The 27,069-nt window shown below is 35.7% G+C and overlaps 1 protein-coding gene across 7 annotated transcripts in view; it reads left to right on the forward strand.

Annotated features, from left to right (window-relative positions):
• The window catches only part of ATP9B (ATPase phospholipid transporting 9B), a 460,772-nt gene that overhangs the window by 286,620 nt on the left and 147,083 nt on the right, over positions 1 to 27,069 (forward strand). For all 7 annotated transcript variants that reach the window (XM_020986912.2, XM_020986914.2, XM_020986916.2 and 4 more), the window contains one exon: positions 10,298 to 10,458. In XM_020986912.2, coding sequence (XP_020842571.1) covers positions 10,298 to 10,458 — 161 coding nt within the window. The remainder of the gene's footprint in view (positions 1 to 10,297; positions 10,459 to 27,069) is intronic.

A 27,069-nucleotide genomic window follows, 5' to 3' on the forward strand; every position in this document is an offset into this window, starting at 1 on the left:
ACATCTACACAGTTACAAGTAATTTCAGAACAGTCTTCACTGTATTGCCACAGAAAATTCAACCAAATCAGAAGCTAACACTTTATAAGAAGTGCCATTTTGTTTTTCCTCTTAGTTTTGATCTACAGAAAAGAATACTTATTACTTTTGCCTGAAAACATTTAGAACATCATGGGATGGTATATAGGTATTTTAACAGTTCCAAATCTACTGTCATTGCATTCAAACAGTTTAGCGATTCTTACTTTTAAGATTTTTAAACTATAACCTTCCATTCAGTCATGTTATGTGTCATAATTTAGTGAGGAGACATTTTTCTTTAATTAGACGTATCATAAATAGTTCTTTATTGTATGTTTTGTGAAGAAAAATTATAAAAAGTTTAATAGGGGTCCTTTCACATTTTAAGGGAAATTATGTAAGGTTATAGGATGTAGACTAGATATCACTGAAGTAGAACCCTTCTTTTAACACATTAGGAAATTTGTTTTATTTCCAGGTAAATACTGTTACATACTGTTCTGGATGTACTCTTGAACATAGGAAAAATAAAGCAGAAATAAAAATGAGCCTTTTTATATTAGTTACAAAAGATCATGTGTGTTTCTTTGTATAGCATAGGTATTAGTAGTGCTGCTGCTTTTTTTTTCATGTTTCTGAAAGAAAATCTTGTATGAGAACCTGTATGAAAAACTGTGAAGAATGTTAAAATTGAAAATTAAATTACGTCAGTTTCTTTACAAATCAGGGTTTTTTTTATCACTCCATATAAATTGATAGCATTAGGGACTGTAAATAAAAAGTAGCAAACTGAAAATATTGCTTCTAAATGAAATTCAGAAATCATACTGTGTAGATAGTAAGGACTAGAAAGTTTAATGGTATTTCAAAAGAGCCATTTATAGAAATATAAAATTACCCCCTCCCCCCCAAAAAATTTACTCATTTAATAAGATTGAAAACTGAATGTTTGATTTTAAGATTTCCATTTTATGAATGATATTAAATATTGAAGTTTCTGATATCAGTAGTAGCATAGGTTATTGAAGTAATTATTCTAAATTGGTGGGTGGCCCATTTAGAATTGATAGCTTCCTATGTTGTTAGGAAACCAACAAGGATCATGAAGCCATTAACTTAGGCTATCAGTATATTTTTATTGACTTAGTTTTGGGATTAGTCTTACGCTGTAGTCTAATTACCTACTTGGGTACTGGATGCAGGGTAGTTTCTGATTTTTTTTTTTTGCTAAGCCACCTCCAAACATTTATTTCATAAAAGCATTTTTCTTTCTGAAACATTTTTTCAGATGTTATTAGCATATGAAATTTCTTTAATGTAGTGCTGTATTTTATATATATGTATATATACATATATACACACACATATGTGTGTGTGTGTGTGTGTGTGTGTGTGTGTGTATGTAGTTTTTCTTTAAAAGTCTTGGGGTAGCTGTGCCATGTGCTGCCTTATCAGTGATTTATGTTTACAGCTCTTAACTTGAATAGCCAATGTATGTTTAAGAACTGATAAAGAACAATCTTGAGCTCCCTCTTCTGGTCAAACAATAACATTGCTTTTTCAGCCTTTGCATTTTCCTCCCCACCCCCCACAAAGATACTATATACAGCCTAAAATGTTAAGATGAATTAAAAATGAAAACCATTCCCTCAAATGAGACTGAATCATATTATACAGGAGCACATGCTAAATGACCTAGTTGCTAAGATCATTTTCAAAGAATGACACAATTACCAATGTTATTCACAGAATAAAATGTTATGTTTGAAAATTCTCCTTAAATCTCTAATTTTAAAATAATCTACACATTTTCTTCAAAGAACAGAATTTGTGTGTTCCAAAACATTAGTTACTCTTGATATTTAGTGGTAGATTTTATGCCTTTGTCCAGTCGAAATTATCAACATAACTGTAAGTATTATACTTTTTTTTTCATTTTAAATATTATTATAGTTGTTAACACTGGTTAAAAACATATATATAAGTTCTCCAAGTAAACTAAAGTTCAAATTAAGAAATTTTTTTTATGGTCAAAGATATGAAAGAGTAGTTCTTAAGAGAAGAAATCTAAACTCTCAATACCCATATTTTAAAATGCTCCAAATCACTAAGAAGAAATGCACATAAAAAACACTTCTAAGGTTCTCCTTGCAACCAACAAATTGGCAAATATATGACATATAAGGAAAATGACAAATGTTGGAGGATTGTGGGAGAACCAACATCTAATGCAGTGTTGATGGAGCTGCAAATTGATCCAACCGTTCTTGAAAGCAATTTGGCACTACCAAAGATAAAAAAAAAATCACTGCATTGTTTCAGCCCTTTAATCCAACAATGCCGCTACTAGTCCTAGATCTCAGATAGGTCAGAGACAGTGGAAAAGGACTAATTATATACAAAACTTTATAGCAGCATATTTTATTATAGTGAAGGGCTAGAAACACAGGGGATATGCATTTGGGAAATGGCTGAATAAATGATCAGATGTGAATGTAATGTAGTTTTTTACTATATTGTGCAGTAAAAAATTATAAAAGGAATAGATTTAGAAAAACCTGGGAAGACTTGTGTGAACTGCACAATGAGTGCAAAGTGAGCAGAACCAGGGAATAATTTATATAATCAATATAACATTGTAAAGAAAAACAAATTGAAAAGATTTAAGAACTTTGATCAATACAAGTGACCAAGCATGACTACAGAAGCCTAAAAATGAATTATACTACCCATCTAGAGAAGAAAGATGATGGGGACTAGAGGTATAGAATGAAGAGGATAGGTTATAGTGGTGCTTTTAAGACAAAAAAAGGAAAGAAAAACAGAGCCATTTAAAGAATATACACAGACAAGCAGGACAACTTTGAAACTAAGGTGTTGAATATATTTTATTTTATTTTTAATCTTTACATAATAGAGATCTGTGGTTTCACAGAAAATATTTTGTGTTTGTATATGTAAATGTTGATGTTTGTTGATGTTTGTCAATTTCAGAAATCTAATGGACTTAGCATGTAAGAAAATAATAAATGGTACTACAAAATTATATTGTGTAAAAGTATATTTTGGTTAGAAAATTTATATGAAACACCTAAGAATCTAACATGATGATTTTTCAATCAGTTTTAGTTTGGGGAAGAAAATTAATATTCAGAGCAATGAGAATTCTTTAAGCTAAGGATAGCCAGATAGTATTTTTTAAAAGAAAATTCCTTGGGTGATCTATAAGTAAGAAGGTCAGCACTTACAGGAGATAATTTTTATTATGTAATCATTACCATCACTTCAGATTTAACAAATAATTCAGTTGTGTTTGCAGATTTAGTAATACACTTCTTTTTTGTCACAATGTTCTTTGTAGGACAGGAGACAGAATTTGCTGTCTCTGATGATTATTTGAGGGTATATAAATAAGAAAAAATTGATATGTTATGCGTTATTTTTAACACTGTTAAATGGGCAAAGTACAATATTTAAGTTTCAAGTTTGCATTAATATTTTGTTGTCTCATTTTGGTTTGTTATTATACTAAATTAGTTTCTATTCTTATGTCCAAGATAATTATATTTCCTTTCTTTCTAGCAACAGTATTCAGAAATTTGAACAAATCAGATTTTCATTTTGTTTGTTTCTTAGAACAATCTTTGTATAACTTTTAAAAATTCATTTAATAAAATCCATCATGGAGAAGTGTGGATAAGGTCATAACCATTCAGGTTCATTCAGAAACACTTTGAACAAGTGGACTGAAAGAGTAGAACTGAAAGGTTTCACTTGGACAGGGAGGTCCCTAGTTGAGCACCCCAGTGGTCCAATGTTGTTTTTCAATTTTTTTTAAATGATTTGATTAATTGCATAGATTTCATACTTAGCTGATTTGCGAATGACTCAAAACTAAGGAGGATTATAAATACTTGGATGACATAGTCAAGAATAAAAAAGACCTTGACAGGTTAGAAGAGTGGACTAAGTGTGAATACACTGAAATTTAGTAGGAATAAACGTAAAGTATGTAATGTACTAGGATCATAAATATAGAGCTAGAAAGGAACCTTAGATGTCATTACAGTGTTCTAGTTTTGCACATGAAAAGACTGAGGTGCAGAGAAATTAAGTTAGTTGATAGTTTTTGAGGCAAAATTGAAGCCTAGGTTTTACAGACCTTACATTTGTTTTTTTTTTTTACATCATCTTAATAAGAACAAAATGGGGCAGGCAAGAGTGTGTCTGAAATAGATGTTTTGGTAGATTAATGTAAACTCAGGGTAAGTCAGCAATGTGATCTGGCTCAAAAAAGTTATTCAAATCCTATGCTACATTAAAAGTTATACCATACAAATCTAGCATACACTGTTATTAACTTTTGGATACCACATTTTAAGAAGTAATCAGAACATTTACTAAATAACTTTCATGTGCCAGGTGCTCAAGTAGATAGTGGGGTTATAAAAACCAAAATGGAGCTTCATATTCTATCAGACAGTACGTGCACATATAAGTATATATAAAGCAAATACATTGTAATATAGGGGAACTAAAGGAGGAGGGGAGGGAGATCAAAGAAGACCTCAGATAAAAAATAGCATTTGAGTTGAGCTTTGAAGATTAAAGAAAAGTGGGGACAGTAAGGGATGGAGATGAGAATGAAGTGCACTCTAGGTGAAAGGGACAGCCTTAAGAAGGCACAGAGATGAGTAGTGTAATGCCATGTGTGGAGGATAGGAAGTGGGCTGTTTTGGCACACCATGGTAGGCTAAGTGGAATGAACTAGCATGTTTTATAAAAGGTCTTAAACGCCAAACAGAGGAGTTTGTATTTGATCATAAAGTGCTGATGGTTTATTAAATTAGAGGAAGAAAGGAGACTGATGAACTGGAGCAACCAGACAGACAGCAACCAGTGTGGTGATGGTCCTTTAGATTGTTCTATGGTTCAGTTGATAGAACTGGGGTTGCAAATAGACTTGTAGACAGTCAGGATGAGTTATTCTTCTTGTCCTCCAGAACTAGGTCAATGAGTGTTAGATGTAGAAAGGCTGATTTAGGCTTAATATAAAAAAAATTTTTTTTCAGCAAATAGAGCTATCCAAAAATGGAACTAGCTGCCTCAGGTGATAGTGGATTTCCCTACCACTAGAGGTCTTCAAACTGAACAACTACACTTTGTAAAGGAGATTCTTGTTCAAATATAAGCTAGATGGCCTCTGAAGTCTCTTCTTTGAGATTTGCGAAGTGGTATTTATTGCAAATACACAACAAATATCACCTTAGGTAACAAAATCTTGAATAAAATCAAAACCCTTCAAATAACATGGAATGCAGTAGTTGGTAAATTCAGCTATATAATATGTTAGCTGATAAAATAATGGGCCATGAAAGTACATGTTAATTGACTTTTCAAACTTATGTTGTGTAAATATAGATTTAGGGATCTTAAAAAATGATTAAGGTGATAGATTGTAACATTAAGAATTGATGTTCTAATACCTATTTAGGGAGCTTTTAAAACACAGATTATTGAGCCAATAGGCTATAATGACCAAAAGAAACCCTTCTTATTTCTCAGATCACTGACGCGATAAACAATAATGGCTTAGACATTTCTACAGTTTGTTCCTGGCCTGAATGTACTGGGAAACACTTAAGACAGTGTTCCTTTTCCCACCCCTATTCCCTACCCCACCTCCCAAAAAAACTTTGGTAATAGGAAAAAACATACATGAAAATTTAAATATATCTTATTTCTAGTTTTTACTTTTAGACTCTGTTAAAGTTTTTTTTTAATGAAGATATTCTTAAAAAGAAAAAATGTTATTTCTAGGTTAATGGCAGTCTTCTCTATATTTTAAACATCAAAATAGAAATTCCTAAAGTTGAGAGCATAATTAAAACATAATACAACCTTGCTACATTATATTTATTAGACTTTTTTCTTTTAAAGGTATCTGCCAGTAAGTTAAACACTTTGGTAATCCAATATGTGCAAACAACTTTGGACAAATGGAGAATGATATATTGCATCCTTCTATCTTTTTTATATTGTGCTACCTACAGTTAAAGGGAAATAGGGGAAACTAAATTGAAACAATGAGTTTAACCTCTGACAGAAATTTAAATTGAACATTTACAATCCTCCTGTCTAACACTTGTTATCTTAACAAAATTCCTGATCAGCTTGGAAAATATATTTCCATTTCAAAAGAATGTTAGCATCATGGTTATGGATAGTATCTAGTAGAATAGTTTGTTTCCCTGATGGTCATCCTTTTTGTTTCATCTTCTATTTCATTAATCAGCAGTCCAACCTAAAGTTTTTGTAACCTCAAACCTTTCTTTCAATTTGGAGTAAGTTGATTTCAAAGGAACTTAATAGTATGTGAGGATTTTAACTTTGAAATATATTAGCATAGTACTGTGTTGCAAAGATAAGACCTTATTCTCATTCATTCATTCATTCAAAAAAAAAAAGCAACAACTCTGACTGATATTTTCTTGTTTAAGCAGGAGAATACCGTACTTACCCTTTATTGTTGGTATAAACCATTATTTTACTGAGAACCATTAGCTATTTAAAACTTGGTACATAAATTAAAGAGGAGCTAAATGGATTTGTGATTGTTGCCATTAGTAGCATTTTAGATTATACAGGCAATTATTGTGTTCATTATCCTAGAACAGCCCCTTTGCAAAACTATTGTGGTTGTCTTAGACATTATGCACAAATTTTCCCTTGGAGATTAAAATTTCCAGTGGCGTATTTAATTTTGTTATCACAGTTGTTTCAAACAGAACAAATATTATGACAAGTAGAAGAAAATTTGCTTTACAAATATGGGAAATTACAATAAATGTTGAAAATTACTCTGTAGTCTGCTTAATTCACCTTTTTCTTATGTAGTCATAATTACCTCATATGATTAAGAATATTCTGTTAGTGAAAAGATTGTGGCTATGGCAAAGGACAAAGGTTCTCCAAGATGTTAGAAGTTTCTGGTTGGAAAACAGTAACACTTCTAGATTTACCAGTTAACTAGTTTTTTAACCAGAATGTGACTTGGTACATTTAGGAATCCAGATAAACTTAAAAATGTGCCTTAGATGAATTATAAACACTACTGTGAATAGCCAGAAGAGCTAAGTTATTAAATATTTACTCTTACTAAATATTTGAAGTTTTGCAAAATAAGAGATACAGAATATATCTTTAATTTGTTCCTCTTTGGAGATTTCATGTGTTAAGCTATAATAAGTCAACCTCACTTTAAAAAGAAATTCAACATAGTACTGTATATTGTAGTCAGATTACCATTAGGCTGTAGGCAGATTAGACATACTTAAGGTAGTGTACCTGACAGAAAGCAGGATGTAATCTTGTTTAAAAAAAAAAAGATAACATTTTACCTGGGAGAAAATAAGCTTTTTTTTTCTCTAAAAACCATTTGGACATTTTATTTGGTCTCTTGACTCTTATATTCACCAGTCAGGCAACTGACCACATCTGCTTCATCAATTAGAAAGGTATTAATGCTTAAATTATCTACATATCATTGTGCAGTGGGCTACATTTAATGTTTCGATCCTATATGTGGCATTTTTTCAAAGGAAACTTTGTATTCATTTCTAACTGTTTTTGTCTCTGCTTTTACAGTCTTTCACTGCTATGATGCAGGGGGGGAAAGTGTGAGGTAGTGGTTATGCATTTTGCCGGACAGAGATTCTTTATTTTATTACAAAAAAAGACCAACTCTAGAAGGCCAGATTAAATCATTCCTTTCACTTTTTAATGGGATTTGGATGAATAGAGTAAAATATGCACTTTGCATTCATTGATAGCATCTTTAGGTTGAGGTAATTGAGTCTTTTTTCCCTGACTGAATGAATAATGACTTCATCTGATCCTCAGCGAGGCCTGAAACTTAGACCGCCTTTGTCAACGCAAAAAGATCTGGGCTTTGAAACATGCTCTACTTCCCTGGCTTAATTTTTCTTCATTTTAATCCAAAAACCTATTTTTCTCAATAATTCAAGCATAAACTATGTAGTAGTTGAAGCAGCGGAAATTGCAAGATATTTGTCCTCGTTGTGCTGCTTTTTAAATGCAGCTGATAAATCAGCCGCTGTGGTCTTCAGCTGCCTCGTTCTCAAGGGAAGGGACAGCCTATACAGAAGCAAGAATGTTGGAATTTTTCAGAACTATTTAAATATAGTTCCTTTTCAGACTGTTTGTTATCTGGGGAAATGTTATGTTTTACTGATCCTGCTGGCAGTGCCTAGAGATAAAAGAGCTTCTGTGATACAACTCAGAGAAGTTCTTGTTGATATAATTTTCCCACACGTTTTACTTGGCTAAAAGTTGCTCCACAAAAATGAATCCGTGTATATTATACCTTATTGGGGAAATAGAAAGTTTGAGATTTTCTGCTTCTTTGAAAAGTTTCTATTCAGAAGTTAATTACTGGATCTCTTGGCTTTTTTTCCTGTTCTTTTAAGGGGTACAATAAGAAAAGTGTTTTTCTTCATCTTGTGGAAAGCCTGGGCTCTTATTCAATATGTTAAATTAAAAATAAGCAGATATTCCACTTGAAACTGATACTTATCTGTTAGCTTATTCATTATTTAAAGTTTCCTTAGTCATTAGATGCATTGCACATCATAAGTGACAAGATATAAAGAAGGAAAATGAGGTCAGGTTTCAGAAACATTAAGCCTGATTCACCAACCCACAGTTTGCAAAATGAGCTCTCCAAAGTATGCCTAAGAATGTTATCCCTAGATTTATGCAGGAAATGAGTATCTTCCTGGCTTGCACACCAGTGGGGTGGCTAGCAATACAAGTGGGCCACTTGAATTATAAATTCTTTAGGTCATGTAGCCCTATCTGAAGGTGGAGGTGGAACCAGCTGTGCCTAGCCCTATTCCCCTGTAAACATATTACTCTACTTTTCGATAGTCTTTAAAATCTACTTATAAAAAGTGTCAACTACGAGTAACTGATTTTTCCATTAAAACTGGAAACATTTGTGGTTTAAGCAGAGAATCCTAATGAATCAGTGAATGCTACTTCCTCTGTTGCTTGAGAAAGTATATTGTTGGATTTTACCAGGTTAGTATAGCAGAAATTATATTTTTTAACTGAAAATTCTGCCCTAGGAAAAGTTTAAAGGTAAAATTGCTCTCTCTCTCTCTCTCTCTCTTTTTTTTTTTTGGTATTTGAATCATTGAATCTAAAATTCTCAGCAAACTTAGTTGCAAATCTTATCTGAAAGCAGGTCTAGGTTAATCATATATGAGAGTAGTAAGATAAAAACTGATTTTTTTAGGTCATTTTAAAGATTTTGACATTATCACAAGGTGAATTTAAGTGTAGCAATTCTCAAGCTTTTTCATGATAGGACATAACGATTATCCATTACCATTTAGCCCTTTCAAAGTTATCTTTTTCTCTTTAAGACATGTTAGTTCTTGTTGGCTCCTACTGTGGCAGAGATGTCACCAGTATTGGTGTAACTTTGTCACTGTCAACCTGATCCTAATTTCAGAGATAGAGGTGGTACTAAATAGTATTTATCAGTTTGGACTCCATAAAACTCAGAGCTTTATGAAATTATATGCTTGGTAAGTAGGAACTTCTTTGACGTTCTTAGAGAACAAAAACTAGAAGTATATTACGTCTAGTGGTATAAGAGCACTCTTGTGCTGGTTTGGGGAAAGAGCAGGACAGGTTCCCTTCAACTCATTATCATTTCAACATCTTTGATGACTCCCAACTTGAGTAAATAGTTCTGAATAAACATAATTCAGAACTCTGCCACAGTAGAAGCTGAGCAGCAGTGTCCCAGAGAGAAACCAAAACTCAGGTTCTTAGTTTGCAGTTGAACCTTACTTATAAGCAAATTACCATTACCACCAACATTTCAATTTTTGCTCTGGTGGACTAGTCTAATTCTAACATCTAATCATAGCAATTATATTTATTTTCTTTGCATTTTTACCTCATTCTGCAAACACTTTCAAAGAATTATCACTCAAGATTTTGACCTAATTTGAGAAATTCTTCCCATACCAATAAATGACCTATGATGAGACTGTTTAAATTAAAATATTTTCCATTTCATTTTAATACTGATGTAAATATTCTTTAAAAATGAAGAACATCTAATAAATGAATTTTTGAACCATAAAGAACTTTCATATTTTAGATTATAATGTATTAATTCTGTCTTTGTTGTAAGGTTTTTGGTCATCTGCACAAATAAAGTTTGTATTATTTCTTTCAGGTGGGATTGCTGGACCTTGAACTGAATCAGCTGACCAAAGCACTGTTTTTGGCCCTTGTTGCCCTTTCAGTTGTTATGGTAACCTTGCAAGGATTTGTAGGCCCATGGTACCGTAACCTTTTTCGGTTCCTCCTACTGTTTTCCTACATCATCCCCATAAGGTAGGTGTAAGGATATATATATATATATAAAAAAAAGATAAACCTCTAATTTCAGAATGTAACTTTCTCAAAGTTACATCAGTTTTCATAAAGGAAATTAATCTTACCAGGAAGCTGAAGGAGAAAGTGTTAAAGGAGAAATCTGCTGTTTTTTAAAGGTTCATTCTGCCAGGGGAGAAGGGGATCACTGGGTAGGTTCTTTTATTGATGGGGGTGGGGTGGGGTTATAGTAATCTTCTAAGATAGTAAAGTGATCTAATCCCTTTCCTACCATAAATGTATTACTAAGAATATGATCTCAATCTTTTGGATTATTTAACTTGAGAAAATGTCGGTCTTAATTTCTACAAATGGACTGATAGCTAAGACTGATTTTTCAACCAACTGATTACAATTGTAATTGATAACAGACTTTTTAAAAAAATTTCTGTCTTTGTGCAGGAATGTGTAGGTATTTAAAAGGAAAACTTTTTTAAGTGAAATATTTTAAATAGCAGTGTAATCAAAATATTGAATAAATCATTTGTATATCCAGTAGTTGTATATGTAATATATTTAATTTTCTAGAAGATAGTCTATATAACTATAGATTACATTTGTGATAGTTAACTATTAGAACCTATTTAATTTTACAAATATATTTACATTGTACATAAAATTTAGATGTTCATGTTCACATGTTCATTCATTAGTAAACCCAAAATTTTTATCAAGATAAATAATAGCTAATATTTACGTAGCACTTTAAGGTTTGCAAAGCACTTTTCATACATTATTTATTTGATCCTTACAACAACTTTGTGAGTTACTGACTTGATTTATTTTTTAGATAAACCAGCATGTAGTTTTTAAATCAAAGCATTGGATACTTTATACTTAGGCCCAGTATGAAATTTTAAAGAATTCATGAATTAGCAATAAGAGATTATAGTGTGTGCTTCTTTCCTAGTGTAGGATGTAAGATAGAGTGTAGGGCTCTCTGTCCAAGGATGGATTTAGTCATTTGGAACATACAACTGTGCCTCCATTTACATAATAGCAGCTTTGCTGAAAAGATGATTGTAAAGTTTAGCAGTCTATTTTCCCACTTATAATTTAAAATGGTGAGTGCATTTTTATCTCTACTATCTCTGTGCTCAATACATCAGCCACCTAGAATCATCATTTTTTTTTTAACTTGTGCACTTTTATTTGAACTGGTCTTAAGTCAGTGTACAGGTAAAGCTCCTCTCCTCCCCCAAGTACTGGCACCAGTCTCATAAAACTCACAGGTGGCTATAAAGTCTTCATTCACATCTCTGTTGGGGGCAGGGAGGGAATTTGGGGAGCCCATTATGGCTGACAGTTAAAAAAAGGGGAACAAGTATTAAGTCAGAAGATACAAAAAGTGTTTTTTTAAAGGATTATATAATGTACATGTAAAGCAATACTAGTATTTCCCTCCCCTCCCCCTCCCCATCTGGATTTTTGTTGTGTAGCTCCTTTGCTCTAGCAGAGGACAGCCTTGATAGAGGCTTGTAACTTTGTAACAATGTATTATATAATATTTGGAACAATTATTAAAAAAACAAAAACAAATGTACAATCAGTCAGAGTCCTGAAGACACACTGTAGAACTTTGGGGGTGTTTGCCTCCAACATACTTAGACTGTTTATCTCCTTCATCATTCCAGTTTTTAAATCTTGAGTCAAGCACCAAAAAAACCCAAAACAAACAAAAAACAGATGACACCATGCCAATCTCATCTTTCTGGGGGAGCAATTATCATGTCATACCTTTTGACCAGAAAAAAAAGGCAACCCAAAAAAATACAAACAATCCATTTAGAAGCATTTGTGGTAGACAGTGGAGGGCCCTGCTTGCTGATCTACATCTGCTGGAAGGTGGAAAGAGATGCCAAGATGGAACCTTCAATCTAGACAGAGTATTTGCACTCAGGTGGGGCAAAGATCTTGATATTCATTGTGCTGGGAGTTAGGGCTGTATTCTCCTTCTGCATCCTGTCAGCAATGCCTGGGTACATGGTGGTACCACCAGACAATATCATATTGGCATACGAATCCTTACAGATGTCAACATCACATTTCATGTTTGAGATGAAGGTAGTTTCATGGATTCCATACCTAAGAAAGATGGTTGGAAGAGTGCTTCTGGGCATCGGAACTCTCGTTGCCAGTCATGATAACCGTGATATCTTCTGACCATCAGGGAGCTCATAGCTCTTTTCCAGAGAGGAGCTAGATGTAGCAGTAGCCATCTCCTGCTCAAAGTCTAGGGCAATGTAACACAGCTTCTCCTTGATGTCACACACGATTTCCCTCTCAGTTCTGGTAATGATACTGTACCCTCTCTCTGTCAGGATCTTCTTGAGGTAGTCCATCAGATCATGGCCAGCCAGATCCAGACAGAGAATGGCATGGGGAAGGGCATAACCTTCATAGATGGGCACAGTGTGAGTCACACCATCACCAGAGTCCATCACAATACAAGCGGTACGACCAGAGGCATATAACACAGCCTGGATGGCAGTGTACATGGTTGGGTATTGAAAGTCTCAAACATAATCTTCAGGGGCCACATGGAGCTCATTGTAGAAAGTATGATGCCAGATCTTCTCCATGTCATCCCAGTTGCTGACAATACCATGTTCAGTGGGGTACTTCAGGGTCAGAATACCTCTCTTTCTCTGGGCCTCATCTCCCACATAGCTATTTTTCTGGCCCATACCCACCATAATACCCTGACGTCTGGGGTGCCCAGTAATGGAAGAGAAGACAGCCTGAGGGGCATCATCTCCTGCAAAGCCAGCTTTGCACATTCCAGAGCCATTGTCAATAACGAGAGCAACAATATCATCATCCATGGTGAACTTTGAAGTGGTAAATTTAAACCCTTAAGAGAGAGAGGAGGTGGTGCCGCACCTGCAGGCAGGGGGAAGGCAAGTGCATGCTGGGTGGAAGAGCTCACAGCTCTAGAATCATCATTATTACTTCCAATGAGGCCTATGAGATTAGTGCTGATTAAGCTAGGATCCTGTTAGTTTTCTTGCTTCAAGTTAGAAAAGAATAGATCTTCATTCCCTATAGTGATGATCATTGCACCCATGAGAACTGATAACATCACCAAGTAAAATAGTCTAGGGGGAGAGAAGAGAAGAGGAACCAGGAGACAGGACTGTGGAGCACCCATGATTAGTGAGTGTGACCAGGATGAAGTTTCAGCAAAAGACACTGAGAAGAAGCAGTCAGTTGAGTAGGAGAAGAACTAAGAGAGAGTGGTGCCCCAAAAACTTAGAGAAAAAAGAGTATCAAATCAAAGAAGGTGATCAACAGTGTCAGGGGCTTTGGACAGCTCAAGAAGAATAAGGATTGAAAAAAGGCCATTAGAATTGAGCATTAAGAGATCATTGGTAACTTTAGATAAAGCAGTTTCCATTGAATGATGAGATCAGATGCCCTGTAGAATTAGGAAGAGGGTGAGAGGAGAGAAGTCTTCTCCAGGAGGACAACCACAAAAGGCAGGAAAGATAAAGGATGATAGGTAGCAGAGGTGGTAGCATCAAAGGTTAGTTTTTTGAGCATGAGGAAGACATGGACATGCTTGTGGGCAGTAGGAAATGGGCCAGTAGACAGGGAGACATTGAAGAGTAAGAACAAAAAAGGGCACAATCTTTTGGAGGAGATGAAATGGAATGATATCATTAGTGCTGGTGGAGGGACAGGCCTTCCTTAAGGAAGAATGCCACTCTTCACGTAAAGCAGAGGTGAAAGAGATAAAAATAGCTAACACTTATACAGGTTTTATATGTAGTGACATACTGAACTTAGAACTTTACAATTATAATCCCATTTGATCCTCAGGTGCTATTATTATCCTCATTTTACAGATGAAGGAACTGAGGCAGAGATTAAGTGACTTTCCCAGAGTCATACGTATTGTAAGTGTCTGAGGCTGGATTTGAATTCAGATCTTCTTGACTCCAAACCTGATGCTCGAGCCACTATGCCACATAGCTACCTGCCCCATAGTGGTAGAAGGCATCTGGAAAATGTGAGATGAGAAGAGGGAACTCGCAGTGAATGGCCTTAATTTTTTTTTTCCAGTAAAATATGAGGCAAGATTCTCAGTTCAGAATCTCAGTTCAGAATGTAAGGGGGCAGGAAACCATGACAGGTTTGAGGAGGGGGAAAAAGGTTTGGCAGAACCACTGTGTTGAGTGGGCATAGTGAGTTAATTAGAGAAGTATAAATGGATTGCCCAGCAGTAGTCAGGGCCCAGTTAAGATTATGTCACATAAATTTGTAGTGAATCTAGTCAGACCAGTTGTATGATTTTTTCTTCTTTGCTTGTTCAAGTATCTCCTTTTCTCCAAATTTTATCAATTCAAGTTTTAATTCTTCTATGAAGCCTTGTTTGACCTTCTTCAACTGAAAATGATAAAATTTTTCTCTGCCATTTTCCTAGACATTTGTTTGTGCTTCTCCCATTCTCCTCACTCCCACCATTAAACTCTTAAACTCCTAGAATGCAGAATCTCTGTTGCCTGATAGGCAGCTAAGTGGTACAGTGATAGAGCAGTGGGCCTGGAACCAAGAAGACCTAGTTTAAATTCACCTTCAGACACTTACTAGCTGTGTGACCCTGGGCAAGTTGCTTACTTTCTATGTGCTTCAGGTTCTTTACCTGTAAAATCAGGGTAATAATAGCACCTACCTTCCAGGATTGTTTTGAGAATAAAATGAGATATTTGTGAAATACTTAGCACAATGCCTGCCACATAATAAGCACTGTATAAATGCTAGCTATTTTTTAAAAGCACCTGTTAACTGCTTACTATATGTAGAACAGTATTCTAAACACTGAGGATGTAAATAGGAAAGTAAGCCAGTCACTTTTCCCAACGGGCTCACATTCTCATGGGGGATATAGGAAATATATGGAATGTTCTTAAGGCGCCATGACCAAACACAAGACGATAAAACTATCGCATCCAACATTATTTCTATGGTGAAAAGTATTTACCTGTAGCTAGTCTCTCCCCTCACCAGTTCATCCTTCTCCCAGTTGCCAAAGTAATCTTCCTAACGTACAGAAATGTGTTTGTCTGCTCAAAAATTGTGACTTTATTGTGTATATGTTAAACTGCAAACTCTGCCCAACATTTAAGGCCCTCCTCAGTCTGGCTCCACCCTCCTCTTTCAGTCTTAGATCACCTTATTCCCATTCATACAGTGTTTCAGAACTCTCTGTTCTCCTACTCTGAATTTCTCTAGATTCTCCAGGTTCCTTATCTCAAACCTCCAAGCATTTGTATAGAACTCCTAGAATCTATTCTCTCTTCATCACTACCTTTCTGAATCGAATCCTTCTCTTCCTTCATAGTTCAACTCAGGTGCCTCCTGCTCTGCCCCCCAACAATATTTTCTTCCTCCTCAACATTTCCTCGAGGTCTTTGTCCAGCTCTCTTTTTCCCCTTAACACTCTGGAGCTGTTCTTCCTTATCTGCAAATATGTCATATTCCTCAATGTGGCTTTGAGGATGTGAACTATGTTGTTTTTCATATTTGTCTTATTCCCAGCATCTAGCACAAAGCTTTAAGCCTCAGTCATTATTGCTTCGGTGTTACTACCTTGAATTGAGTTTGAAACACCCAGCTCACAACTGAATTTTTTAGACACATCCTTTTAAATAACAAGAATAGCTTACAACATCCTTGTGGGTTAAGGAATTTAAATTTTTTTCCCCTTACCTTACAAATGAGAAAACTGAGATTCAAAAAGGTTGTTACCTATCACATGGCTATTAAATGTTGAGGCCAGAGCTCACACTCAGCTCTCCTTCAAGACCAGTGGACTTTGTGCTGTAACATAGGGAAGGTAAGGGCTGCCAAGTAGCACTGTCCTGTGGAGCAAGAAGGAGTGGGGAAGGGAGGTGTCATAATATCCAGGATTACACCCTAAATCTACCAATTACTGACTCCTGACAAAGCATTTGGCCTCTGTGAACCTCAGTATACTCACTCATAGAAAGAGAATAACACTACAGTTATTATTACAGGATTTTTTGAGAGTTACTTTGTAAAGCCAATAAAATACTGAATATGAATGTGCTCTTTAAATTATATAACACTGTAAAATTAAAGATATTATTAATATCATATTTATTTTTGCCAGTTTGCTAATATCTTGAAATATTTTTTTTTTGAGGCAGTCAGATTAAGTGGCTTGCCCAGCGTCACACAAGTAATAAGTATCTGAGGCTGAATTTGAACTTGGGTCCTAGTGACTCCAGAGCCAATGCTGTATCCATTGCACCATCTAGCTGCCCCATGCTAATGTCTTATTGGCATTTTGTTCATTAGATTTCAGAACTCTTTTCTCGTGTATTTTGCCTGTTCCCTTCCCCCTAGATCTCACAAATAGTCCCGCATTGTTCTTTATTTTTGTCAGTTTTGTTTCTTGTATTCTTTGGTCACCAATAAAAAAAAAGTGTGGTAGGGGAAATATATTATAACTCTTTTCTAGATCCTGGGATGCCACTTAAGGCCTTTTTACTGCCATCTATTACCTGTTTTAGGATGATGTATTATGAATAAAACTTTATTTTCCCAGCATTTTAGGCTGTATTATTAAACCTTTGATTGGGGAAAGTGATTGAATACTAGGCCTTTTAGAAGAGGCTCCTTAACATTTAAAGGGACATGGTACTTCCCAGCTGTGGCAGTACATAAAAATTTCTGGTTTCTGACTAGATTGCTAAATCCTAAAAACATTTGATTATTCACTTTTTCCTTTGATAAGTTAATAGTATAAAAGAAATTAGTCTTTTTCTTTAGTCAGAAAGGGTTACAAATACTTTTATTACATGTAAAATGAAGAAGATAGATCTTATTTAGCAGTCAGGTAATTTCAGTCAACATTTTTATATTTTATGTGTTCAGTCAAGCTCAGGGAGACATGTTAGAATTCGAATCTCTAGCACTAGCTTAGTTTAGCTCTAAAATAACTCATGCCTACTTCAACAAGATATTTCACCTCCTTTGCTATGCTCTTAGAATGCAATTATGCAGATTTAGTGAAAGGGATGAAAACCGGAAAATGTGAAAAATATAGGACACTTATTTGTAGGAATTTGCATTTACATGTGGTTTAAACAGTAGTATTTTCCCTTTGCAAAGTTTCCACAAAATATATGCAACATTTTCCCCCTCTAAAAATCTATAAAGAAGAACATTTGTTAATTTTTAAATTGATAACATTTTAATATGTGCTCATTTTGTGCCTTTGTGACTTAACAAAGCATGAGAAAACATTATGTCATCTTTGCCTTAACAATGTACTTGTGAAAACCCTGGTACTATAGGTTTTTCTATAATACGCTAAAATACCATCTTAATACATTTATCAGAGTCCCTAAGCTTGCAGAGGTTGAGTAAACCTGTAGAAAAATCTCTTTAAAAACCAACCATTGATTGTTTGTTGCACATTTTGCAAATTTTCCCTTTGTTTTCAATAAAAATATTCTAAGTTAAATTCATTCCTTTGTATTTCCTTGAAAGGAATGCAAGCATCTGAATCTGCCTTGTTACTCAACACAAAATGGGGGATACAGAATACTTCCACCACAGATTGCAAGCTCCTTCAGAGATAGGGAGTGTTTGTTTCTTAATTTTTTTTTTATTTCTCTTTGTGGGTAACTAGAACTGTAATACATGCTTTAATTCTTATTAAGTGATTTTTAATGTTAATCCAAAGAAATAATAACTAATGACATTTTAGAGATACTGAAAATCTGGATGAGATGCTTTTTGTAAATAAGTAGCCATTTTTTAAAGACAGTAATTTTTTGGTAAGGCTCTTGAGTTAGAGCTTTAGTTTCCTCATCAGATTGGAATACAGCATTTTACTTCCATCTTATATGAGTCAGTGAGCCAAAGCAATGAGCATGATGGAGGTTTGCCAATGAAAATGCCCAAGCTCTCATTATATGAATTAACAGCCTAAGTAATGCTAAGAGTTCTGCATCAGAGCAGTAGTCATTAAAGACACTGAAGCATGAAGCACTGAAAAAGTCCTGTAATACAGATTCTAAAATGATCATTGCTACTGAGTTTAGAAATTCACTTTTTTAAAGCTTGACTGAAACTTCTTTGAAGCTTTATCCCAGGTATAGAGACTGATGAATAGAGCAGTCAAAAAAAGTACATTAGTTAGATTTGAGAAGTTAACAGCCTTTCAAGTGTTCCCTAATTTTTGGACTTCTGCTATTATTCCATTATACTATTTTAAACCTAATACTTTTATAACTCCTTAACCTTAATGGGTAGGCCACCTCTGATAATTACTGTGTCCTGTTATTGTAGGGTAGAGGGAGAGCACATTAAAGCAGCTTAAAATTTCATGGAGAACCAAGATCTCTAAGACAGAGAAAGAGAATGAACCACTGTAAGAAAGAGTCAAGAAATAAGAAAGCAACTGCTATAGGAAAATTAATATTATACCAAACTAATTGTTAGATAATAACTTGTATATAAAAAGTAGGTATAGAATTGTGAGTAATTGTCAAGTTATTTTAGCAACATAAAATAGAAAATACTGGTGAACCTTGTAACATTGGGGAACATTTTAAGAATCTTACTCGAATATAGCATTTATTTAACTAAATTATCTTATTTATTTGAGTAATAATAGGTGGAAATAATGCCCCACAATTAGAACTGTGATGCTTTACAGTTTTAGTACATAGAAACTGATATAAATACATATTTTTGTACAATTTTGAATTCATAGTACTTTGAAAATTGATCTGTAAGCATCAGAGAATTAAAGTAATTTAAAAAAGCTACTAGGTAGCATTTGGCCCTTGACACAATTTTAGTCACTAAGTTGTGAATGATTTTGCACCAAGCATATTCATTTTCATAGTTTTCTGTGTGTACATATAAAGTTTCGTTGCTATCAATACTTTTGCAAAAAAGCATTCTGAATAATCAAATTATTTTCCAGTCCTGGGATATGCAGATTTATATTAAATGTGACTTGGTAGAGATGATTCATACTAATAGTGTTTTGTTGTGATTGCACTGGTTCTCACTACCACAAAAAAAAATGTCTTCTGTGGTCAATGATTATGTAACTGTCTTTTAAATAAAATACCTAATTATGCACTGTTTTTATTATACACCTAAAGGGGAGGGGAGAGCCTTCAAAATACTTCATAGCTATTGTTTTGCTAATAGCAACTCAATTTATCCAGTATTTTAGGAAATACTGTAGATGTTTATTTAGATTCCAGCAAAGCATTTGACAAAGACTTATTCTATCATTATGAATAAGGTGCAGAGGTTGGGACTAGGATATTATACACTATGATGGCATTGAAACTGGTTGAATACTTGACCCAAAGAGTAATCAATAATGGGTCCATATTAACTTTGAGTCACGTCTCCAGTGTACTACCCACAGATTCTGTCTTTGTATTGTTTAACATTTTTACCAATGACTTATATGAAAATATAAAAGGCACACTTGTTATATGTGCCAATATCATGAAGCTGAGTAGGATAGAATCAGAATTGTTCTGCGACTTAGAGAACTAAGATACTAAGAAGTTAAATTACTTCCTGAGAGTCACAGTGATTCTTGACTCTCTCCTGTTCTTGACATAGCATAGACAGAACTTGAACCCAGGTCTTCATGAAGCCAAGACCCAATCTCTCTATTATACTACCTCTAAACTGCTAGGGATATAAATAGAAAAGGGAGACAGTCCCTGCTCTCAGGGGCTCACCCTTAAAAGGGGAAGAAAACATACATAAGAGCATTTAGCTGAGGCCAAATGAACTAGGCATGGAAGTAGCTCAATGGCAAGCCAGATGGTAAGGTCCAGTGGTCCAGAGAGTGAAGCTTCATTGAAGATGGTAAATAAGGCCTGCCTAAACTGAACTAAATACAGAACTTCAGATGTGATCTGATCAGGTCATGGTGCACAGACATTATCACCACTTTCTTTCTTGAGACTGAGACTTTCTTCATATAGTTCAAGATTACATTACCTTTTTTGACTTAGCACAGATCCCTGGGGAACCCCACTGAAGACATCCTGTTCCAATGACATTCATCCATTATCAACTATCCTTTGAATTAGGCCATTCAACCAGTTCTGAATCCACCTGAATTTATTATTTTTAATAATAACAGCTCTCTTCCACAAGTTTAATCTGAGAATGCTTTGCTAAGATCTAGGCAAACTAGCTATGTATTTATAACATTTTCCTCATTCACCAGTTGATTAACCTTATCAAAAAAGGAAATAATGTTCATTTGGTCTGACCGCTTCTTTCTGAAGCCAAGTCCTCCAGAAAGCACTCAGAATTACTATAGAGTGGGAGTTAACTTTTTTTTTTGTCTTGGATCCCTTTGCCTGTCTCTTGAAGCCTAATGCCACTGTAGTTTGCTGTGTACATTTATAGTTGAAGGAAATCTTAAGTTTCATGTAGAGGTTAGTGAAAATACAGATGTAGTTTTTCCCCTTCTAAGTTCAAAGACCCCCTAAAACCTACCCTCAAGAGGGTTCCTGGATTCTAGGTAAAGAGCCCTTGGTATTGAGGCAAAAACCTTCTGCTGAACCCTACCTTCCCAGGAAACTACATAGGCCTTCAACTTATAATGCTTTTCTAGCATTTCTGGAGGCCCCCAGAAAGGGGGTAAAACTCAAGGTAAATAAAGAGACCATTTCCACCTGCATCATCTACAGAACTCATAATATCAATGTTGGGCAAGACTTTCATAACTGATTTGGCTATTTCTCCTTGGCTCTGACTCTCTTTTAATTATTTATTTTTTGCAATTAGCAAGCATTTATTTCCCTTCCTTCTCAGTGAACAATAAATTTTAAAAAGAAGAATAAAACCCTCATAGATATAGGCATAACAAATTACCACTTTGGCCATGTCCAAAAATATATGATCTCATTTTGCATCTTAAGTCTTTTTCCTCTTTGGCATGGAGTAGGTAGCATGCTTCAACTTTAATCATCTGAAATTATGGGCTGTCATTACATTGATCAGTTCTAAAGTCTTTCAGAATTATTCTGCTGCATAATGTCATTATATAAATTGTTCTCCTAGTTCTGCTCATTTTACTCTTCATAAAGGTCTTCCTAGTTTTCTCTGAAATTATCTAGTTCATAATTTCTTATGGCATAATAATATTCCATTACATTTATAAACAATAATTTCTTTAGCCACCCTATCCCCCCTCTATTCCCAATTTGGTAGGCTCTTCCTCAGTTTCCACTTTTTGGCTACCATGAAAAGAACTGATATAAATTTTTGTGCATATAGGAACATTCCATCTTTCTTTGATCTCTGAGTGCCACCTAGTAATACGTATTTCTGGGTCAAAGAGTATGTAGAGCTTAGTGACTTTTAAGGCACAGTTCCAAATTGCCCTCCAGAGTGACTGAACCAGTTAACAAATAGACCAGCAGTATAATAATGATCTGGTTTTCCTGTGGCCCTTGCAAATTTGTCATTTTCCTTTTCTGACATCTTTTTTGGCTCTGACTCCTGCTTGATCCAAGAACTCATTGATTTTCTTCCACTGCCACTTCTGTACTGCCATCCTTGAGACTGTAAAGATAAATTTCCCCATTTTCAAACTGGTGAATTTGATGATAGTGAAATACCACTGTGATATAGTTACTTCCCAGTCAGTCAATAAATATGTATTAATCACCTCCTATGTGCCAGGCACTCTGTTAAGCTATGGGCATACAAAAAGAAGCAAAAGACAGTTCCTGCCCTTAAAGAGCTTACAGTCCAGTGGGGGAGACAACAAACAAACAAATCTACAGGAACAAGCTGTAAACAATAGGAACAATAGGAAAGAGCAAAGGCACTAGAATTAATAGGGATTGAGAAAGGTTTCCTGTAACAGATGAGATTTTAGTTGGAACTTGAAGGAAACCAGGAGGCAAAGATTTGGAGGGAGAACATTCCAGGCATGGGGGACAAATGCCAGAGAAAAATGCCCAGAGCTGAGAGATGGAGAGTGTTGTCTGGAATATCCAGGAAGGCAGTGTCACTGGATTAAAGGGTATGTGATTGAGGGAGTAAGGTTAAGAAGACTAGAAAGGTGGGCAAAAGGAGGGTAGGTTATGAAGAACTTGAAAGACCAAACAGGAATTTGTATTTGCTCCTGGAAGTGACAGGATGAAGGGAAGTTTGTTGCCTTTTCTACTAAACCTTTTGATGGCTCACTATTGCATCTAAGATAAAATTTCCTCATCTTGGCATTTAAGACCCTTTACAGATTATCATGAATACTTGTCTAGGTTTATTTCATATTTTTCCCTCTTCTTGTACTCTGTGTTCCAGCTAAACTGCTCTGCTGGCTATCCTTGAGCTCAGCCTTCCATCTCCTTTCTCTGTGCCTAAAATGTAATTTTTCATCAACTCTGTCTCTTAGAATCTCCATATCCTTTAAAGTTTAGCCCTTGCATTACTTCCTAAGGGAAGAAAGCTTGACTAAGCCACTTTTACCTGTGCTAGAATACTTCTGTTTCTTGCTGTACCTGCCTGATCCACAGCCTCAGGTGAAAAGAGGAGTGAGATTTTCCCTTGACCACTGGACTTCCATCTTCTGCTGTGGTTATTCCCCTGAGGGAAGGCTGCTAGAGGCCAGTGGAGCAATTTCCATCTATGCCAGCACAAGGCAACTTCCACTTCCTGATGCCAGTCTAATCTGCCAGTTGGTTTTTGGAGAACCTCCAGTCCAAAGAGAAGCAATTTCTCTTTGACCTCAGGCCTTCTAGTTCCTGTTGGGAGTAGGACTTCCATCTCCTGCTACACAATTTCCAGGCTAATCTCCAGCCTGCAGAGAGAAAAGGAGTAGTGAAACAGGGCCTGACTCCACCCCAATCTCCAGTACCCTCTGAGGAGTGGCACCTTCTTCTCAGTGATGGATATTCTCTTACCTAATCATACCCTATCCATTCCAGTAATTCTGAAACCAAATATCCAAACTGTTCTTCACCCCTTAACCATCCAGTTCCTTATTCCCATCCCCCTCAACTCTCTAACCTTAAAGTTCCATCCAATACCAGCTACTCTTTTCACTATGCTCTCTGAAATTCCTCTTCAATAGGCAACAAACTTCCCTTCATCCTAAATCTTTTCCATTCCCACTCCTTCCGTCTTCCAGCCATTACTGAAACCTGGCCTTCCCCTCAATGACAGTCTCCCTGGCCAACCTTTCAACTGAGGCATTTCAATTAAGTATGACTAGAAATCTATTTGAATTGACTGAGGGACTTGATCACTTGTTGTGGGGCTTTTGTAAAATCTGGAAGCTATTTTGGAATGGAGTATTCCAGCATCTGGAAACTTAGTGGTAGAAGCCTCCAGGAAGCTCCTGAGAAATAATGTCTTGGGGTAAAAGGGAAGTCCTTGAGTCTCTACCCACCTCACCCTCCTTGACTATTAGAGGACCTTGTAAATTTCAAAGGACCAGAGGATTCGGGCCTTTTATTAGCATTTTAACAGAATGCTGGCAGCAGTGTGTGTATCAAGAACCTGATAATGGATTGGATGTGATGAGGGAAGAGATTCAAGATTCTATAAAGAGCCCAGCAGAAAAGCTGCACTATATCTAAGGAGAGCAAGTGAGGGACCTTGTGAAAAGGATTTCCAGTATCTGTAGCATCTTTACCACATGTATCCCCTAATCTTGAGCCTAGTCTTCTGAATTCTACATATACTTTTAAGAAAAATAGTCAGTTTGGGGGGGGGTCGGGGGTAGGGGATGTTTTGTACCAACTTTTCTTATTATTCAACCTTGCTATTTATCCTTGTACTGATGATCAAGTCTATCTAATTGAAATCAATTGATTATCAGTTGGGGGGAAGCACATTGGGGGTACCTCATGAGCTATCACTTTAGAATGACATCCACAACTCCTCAGGGGTACTTCTAGAAGACTGAAGGGAAGATTGTAGCAGCTGTACTGTAGGGGCACAGCCTGCCAGTGTGAATGGCAGTTGGCAGAGCATTTCTCAAGAGCATTTCTACATTTTGTCTTTGTATCCTTAGTGTCAGTCATGGTGCCTTGCATGTAATAGGCATTTAATAAATGCTTACTGGATTGGAATGGATTAGAAGATCAGGCTCATTATACATGAAGAATGTTATAAGGGAAAAGTTAGGAGAAGACATACCTCTTTGTTAAAAAACTTCACATTTTTACCTTAAAATCTTTTTTTTCCTTTCAGCCAAAGACAGGATTTATTAGAACATCTGTCATAACGTTGGGCAGACTCTTAAGGAGCCTGAACATTAGTCAGCTATTGGCCAGATTATAAGAATCTAAGCCATGGCAAGATTATAAGAATCTAAGCCTTTACCTTAAAATCTTAAGGAAATCTTATGACTGCCCTTCTACCTAATGTAAGAAATCCTTTTATGGTATCTCTGACAGGTAGTCATCTACCTCAGTTCATCTATTTCCAGTGGAGAGCTTGCTGTTTTGTAGGGCAGTGTCTTCTTGGACAGTTGTAATAGTTTAGAAATGTCTCTCATATGAGTTGAAACACACTTCCCTATGATCTTCACCTATTGATATCTCCTTTCAACATAATTCTGCAAACATATGATATAAGGTAGAATGTGGTTAAGGGTAGTTGTTTGAAATAACAAACTAGAAACCTGGGTAAAGTTTGGAGACAGTGATATAGAAATATGAATTATATGTATAGAAACCTTTGGAGTAAATGAGATCGCTGAGAAAATGATGTAGAGAGAGCAGCAAAAAGGACCTAGAAAAGAACTTTGAGTAAACTCCATGTTTAAAGGACAAGAGGATGAGAAATCAGTTATGAAAATAAAGAAGTCAGAGGTAGAAGAAGAATCATGAGATTCTAGTGTCACAGAAACTAAGAGAAAAGAGGATGTGATTTGTCCTTCATTTTCAAAGAGGACCAGTGACATCAGGGGGTGATGACTTGTGCATGAATTGTATTTAAATGAGGCAGAGTTGCACAGAGTTATCAACCTCACTCTCTCTTCCAGAGTCATCAAAGTCCAGTGGCAAGACAAAAGTCAGGATGACTGGTGATGGCCTGGAATGCATTGGATGGTCTTGATGTCTGACTGTGTTCTTAGAGCACTATAGCACCTGCTTCAGCCACCTTCATGGCCATTGGAACAAATTGTTCTTATCTGCCCATTCCTCCAGGGGAATGTCTTCACATGCTTGAGATAGACATCCTCCTAACTCACTGACAGGTTTGAGGCCTGTCTGTAACCCTTAGCCAGGTGTACCCCATCTATAGAGACAGTTTTATCAGGGTTTGGTCACTCTGCATGCTACAGCTTCTTGGAGCCTCAGGTGAGAGTTGGGTGAAAGATGGACACCAAAGATGAATGAGCAGCCTGAAAAGGGCTCAGCAAGGCTTCACACCACAGGTGCTAGTGCTCCCTGAACACCCTTATCAAGAAGGAGAGGGGGTTAGCTCACTGTGTCAAATGCCACAGAAGTGGTCCAGGAAGAACAGAATAGACAAAGCAATTGGATTTGGTCACTATCAGAAAAGATAGATAAGGTCTTTTTTCTGTAGAATGGAAGGATCAAAAGCCTAAATGCAAACATTTAAAGAAATAGATAAGATAATAGATAAGAAGTGGAATCATGAAGAATAGCCTACTTTTTCAAAGATTTTTGCAAGTGGAGTAAATTAATGATGGAGGACAATAGCTTTGGCAGTTCTGAATTAAGTGCAGAGTAGGCAAATGATAAAAGTTACACAGGATTAAGGGTTTCAGTAGGGCAGAAATGAAGGAAAGAGGAAGGGGGGTCAGGATTTCAAAAGCAGAGGAAAGAAGATTATTGAAGTTGTCCAACATACAGTTAAGACTGGACAGAAAGGAAAGTTTGGACAGTACAGGAATTACTGCTCTTCAGAGCCACATGTAATAAGTCTGATACCTCCTATGTGTGATAGATAGCCTTTTAAATGTATTCAGGTTAGCTTTAATAGGAGTCAGCATAGTACAGTTCAAAAGAACATTGTATTTGGAATCAGAGGACCTTGGTTCAAATCCTGGCTCTTCCATTTACTACTTGTGTAGGCCTTCTCTGGGCCTCAATTTCCTCATGTATAAAATGAGATAATTAAACTAGATATCTTTTAAGACCCTTTTCTGTTCTAAATCTATGATTTTTTATGCCTTTTATATGTAATTGCTTTTAGATTATATACCCCTACTTCCTTCAGGTGTTTTTCATCTTCCTTTTACCCTAAGTCATAGTCATCTGGATACGTTCCAGTTTGTCTTTTGAAGTGGCACCTTGAACTGAATTCACAGTGCTGTAATTATGATCTAGCCAAGTATGAGAAATAGTGAAACTATTATCTCCATTGTTCTAGATAGATTTCTGTTAATTTATACTTAAATCGAATTAGCTTTCTTGGAAGCCCTATTACATTGTTCTGTTAGTTCCAACTTGTAGTATAATCCAACTTGGTATTTCTTCAGTAACTGATTCATTTTAATTTGTTGAGTAAAGAAAGATATTTTCTAAGTCATGGAAGTCAGCATCTTTTATGCTT

Source organism: Phascolarctos cinereus, unplaced genomic scaffold, assembly GCF_003287225.1.
Source record: "Phascolarctos cinereus isolate Bilbo 61053 unplaced genomic scaffold, phaCin_HiC Scaffold_4;HRSCAF=312, whole genome shotgun sequence".
NCBI classification, from domain to species: Eukaryota; Metazoa; Chordata; class Mammalia; order Diprotodontia; family Phascolarctidae; genus Phascolarctos; species Phascolarctos cinereus.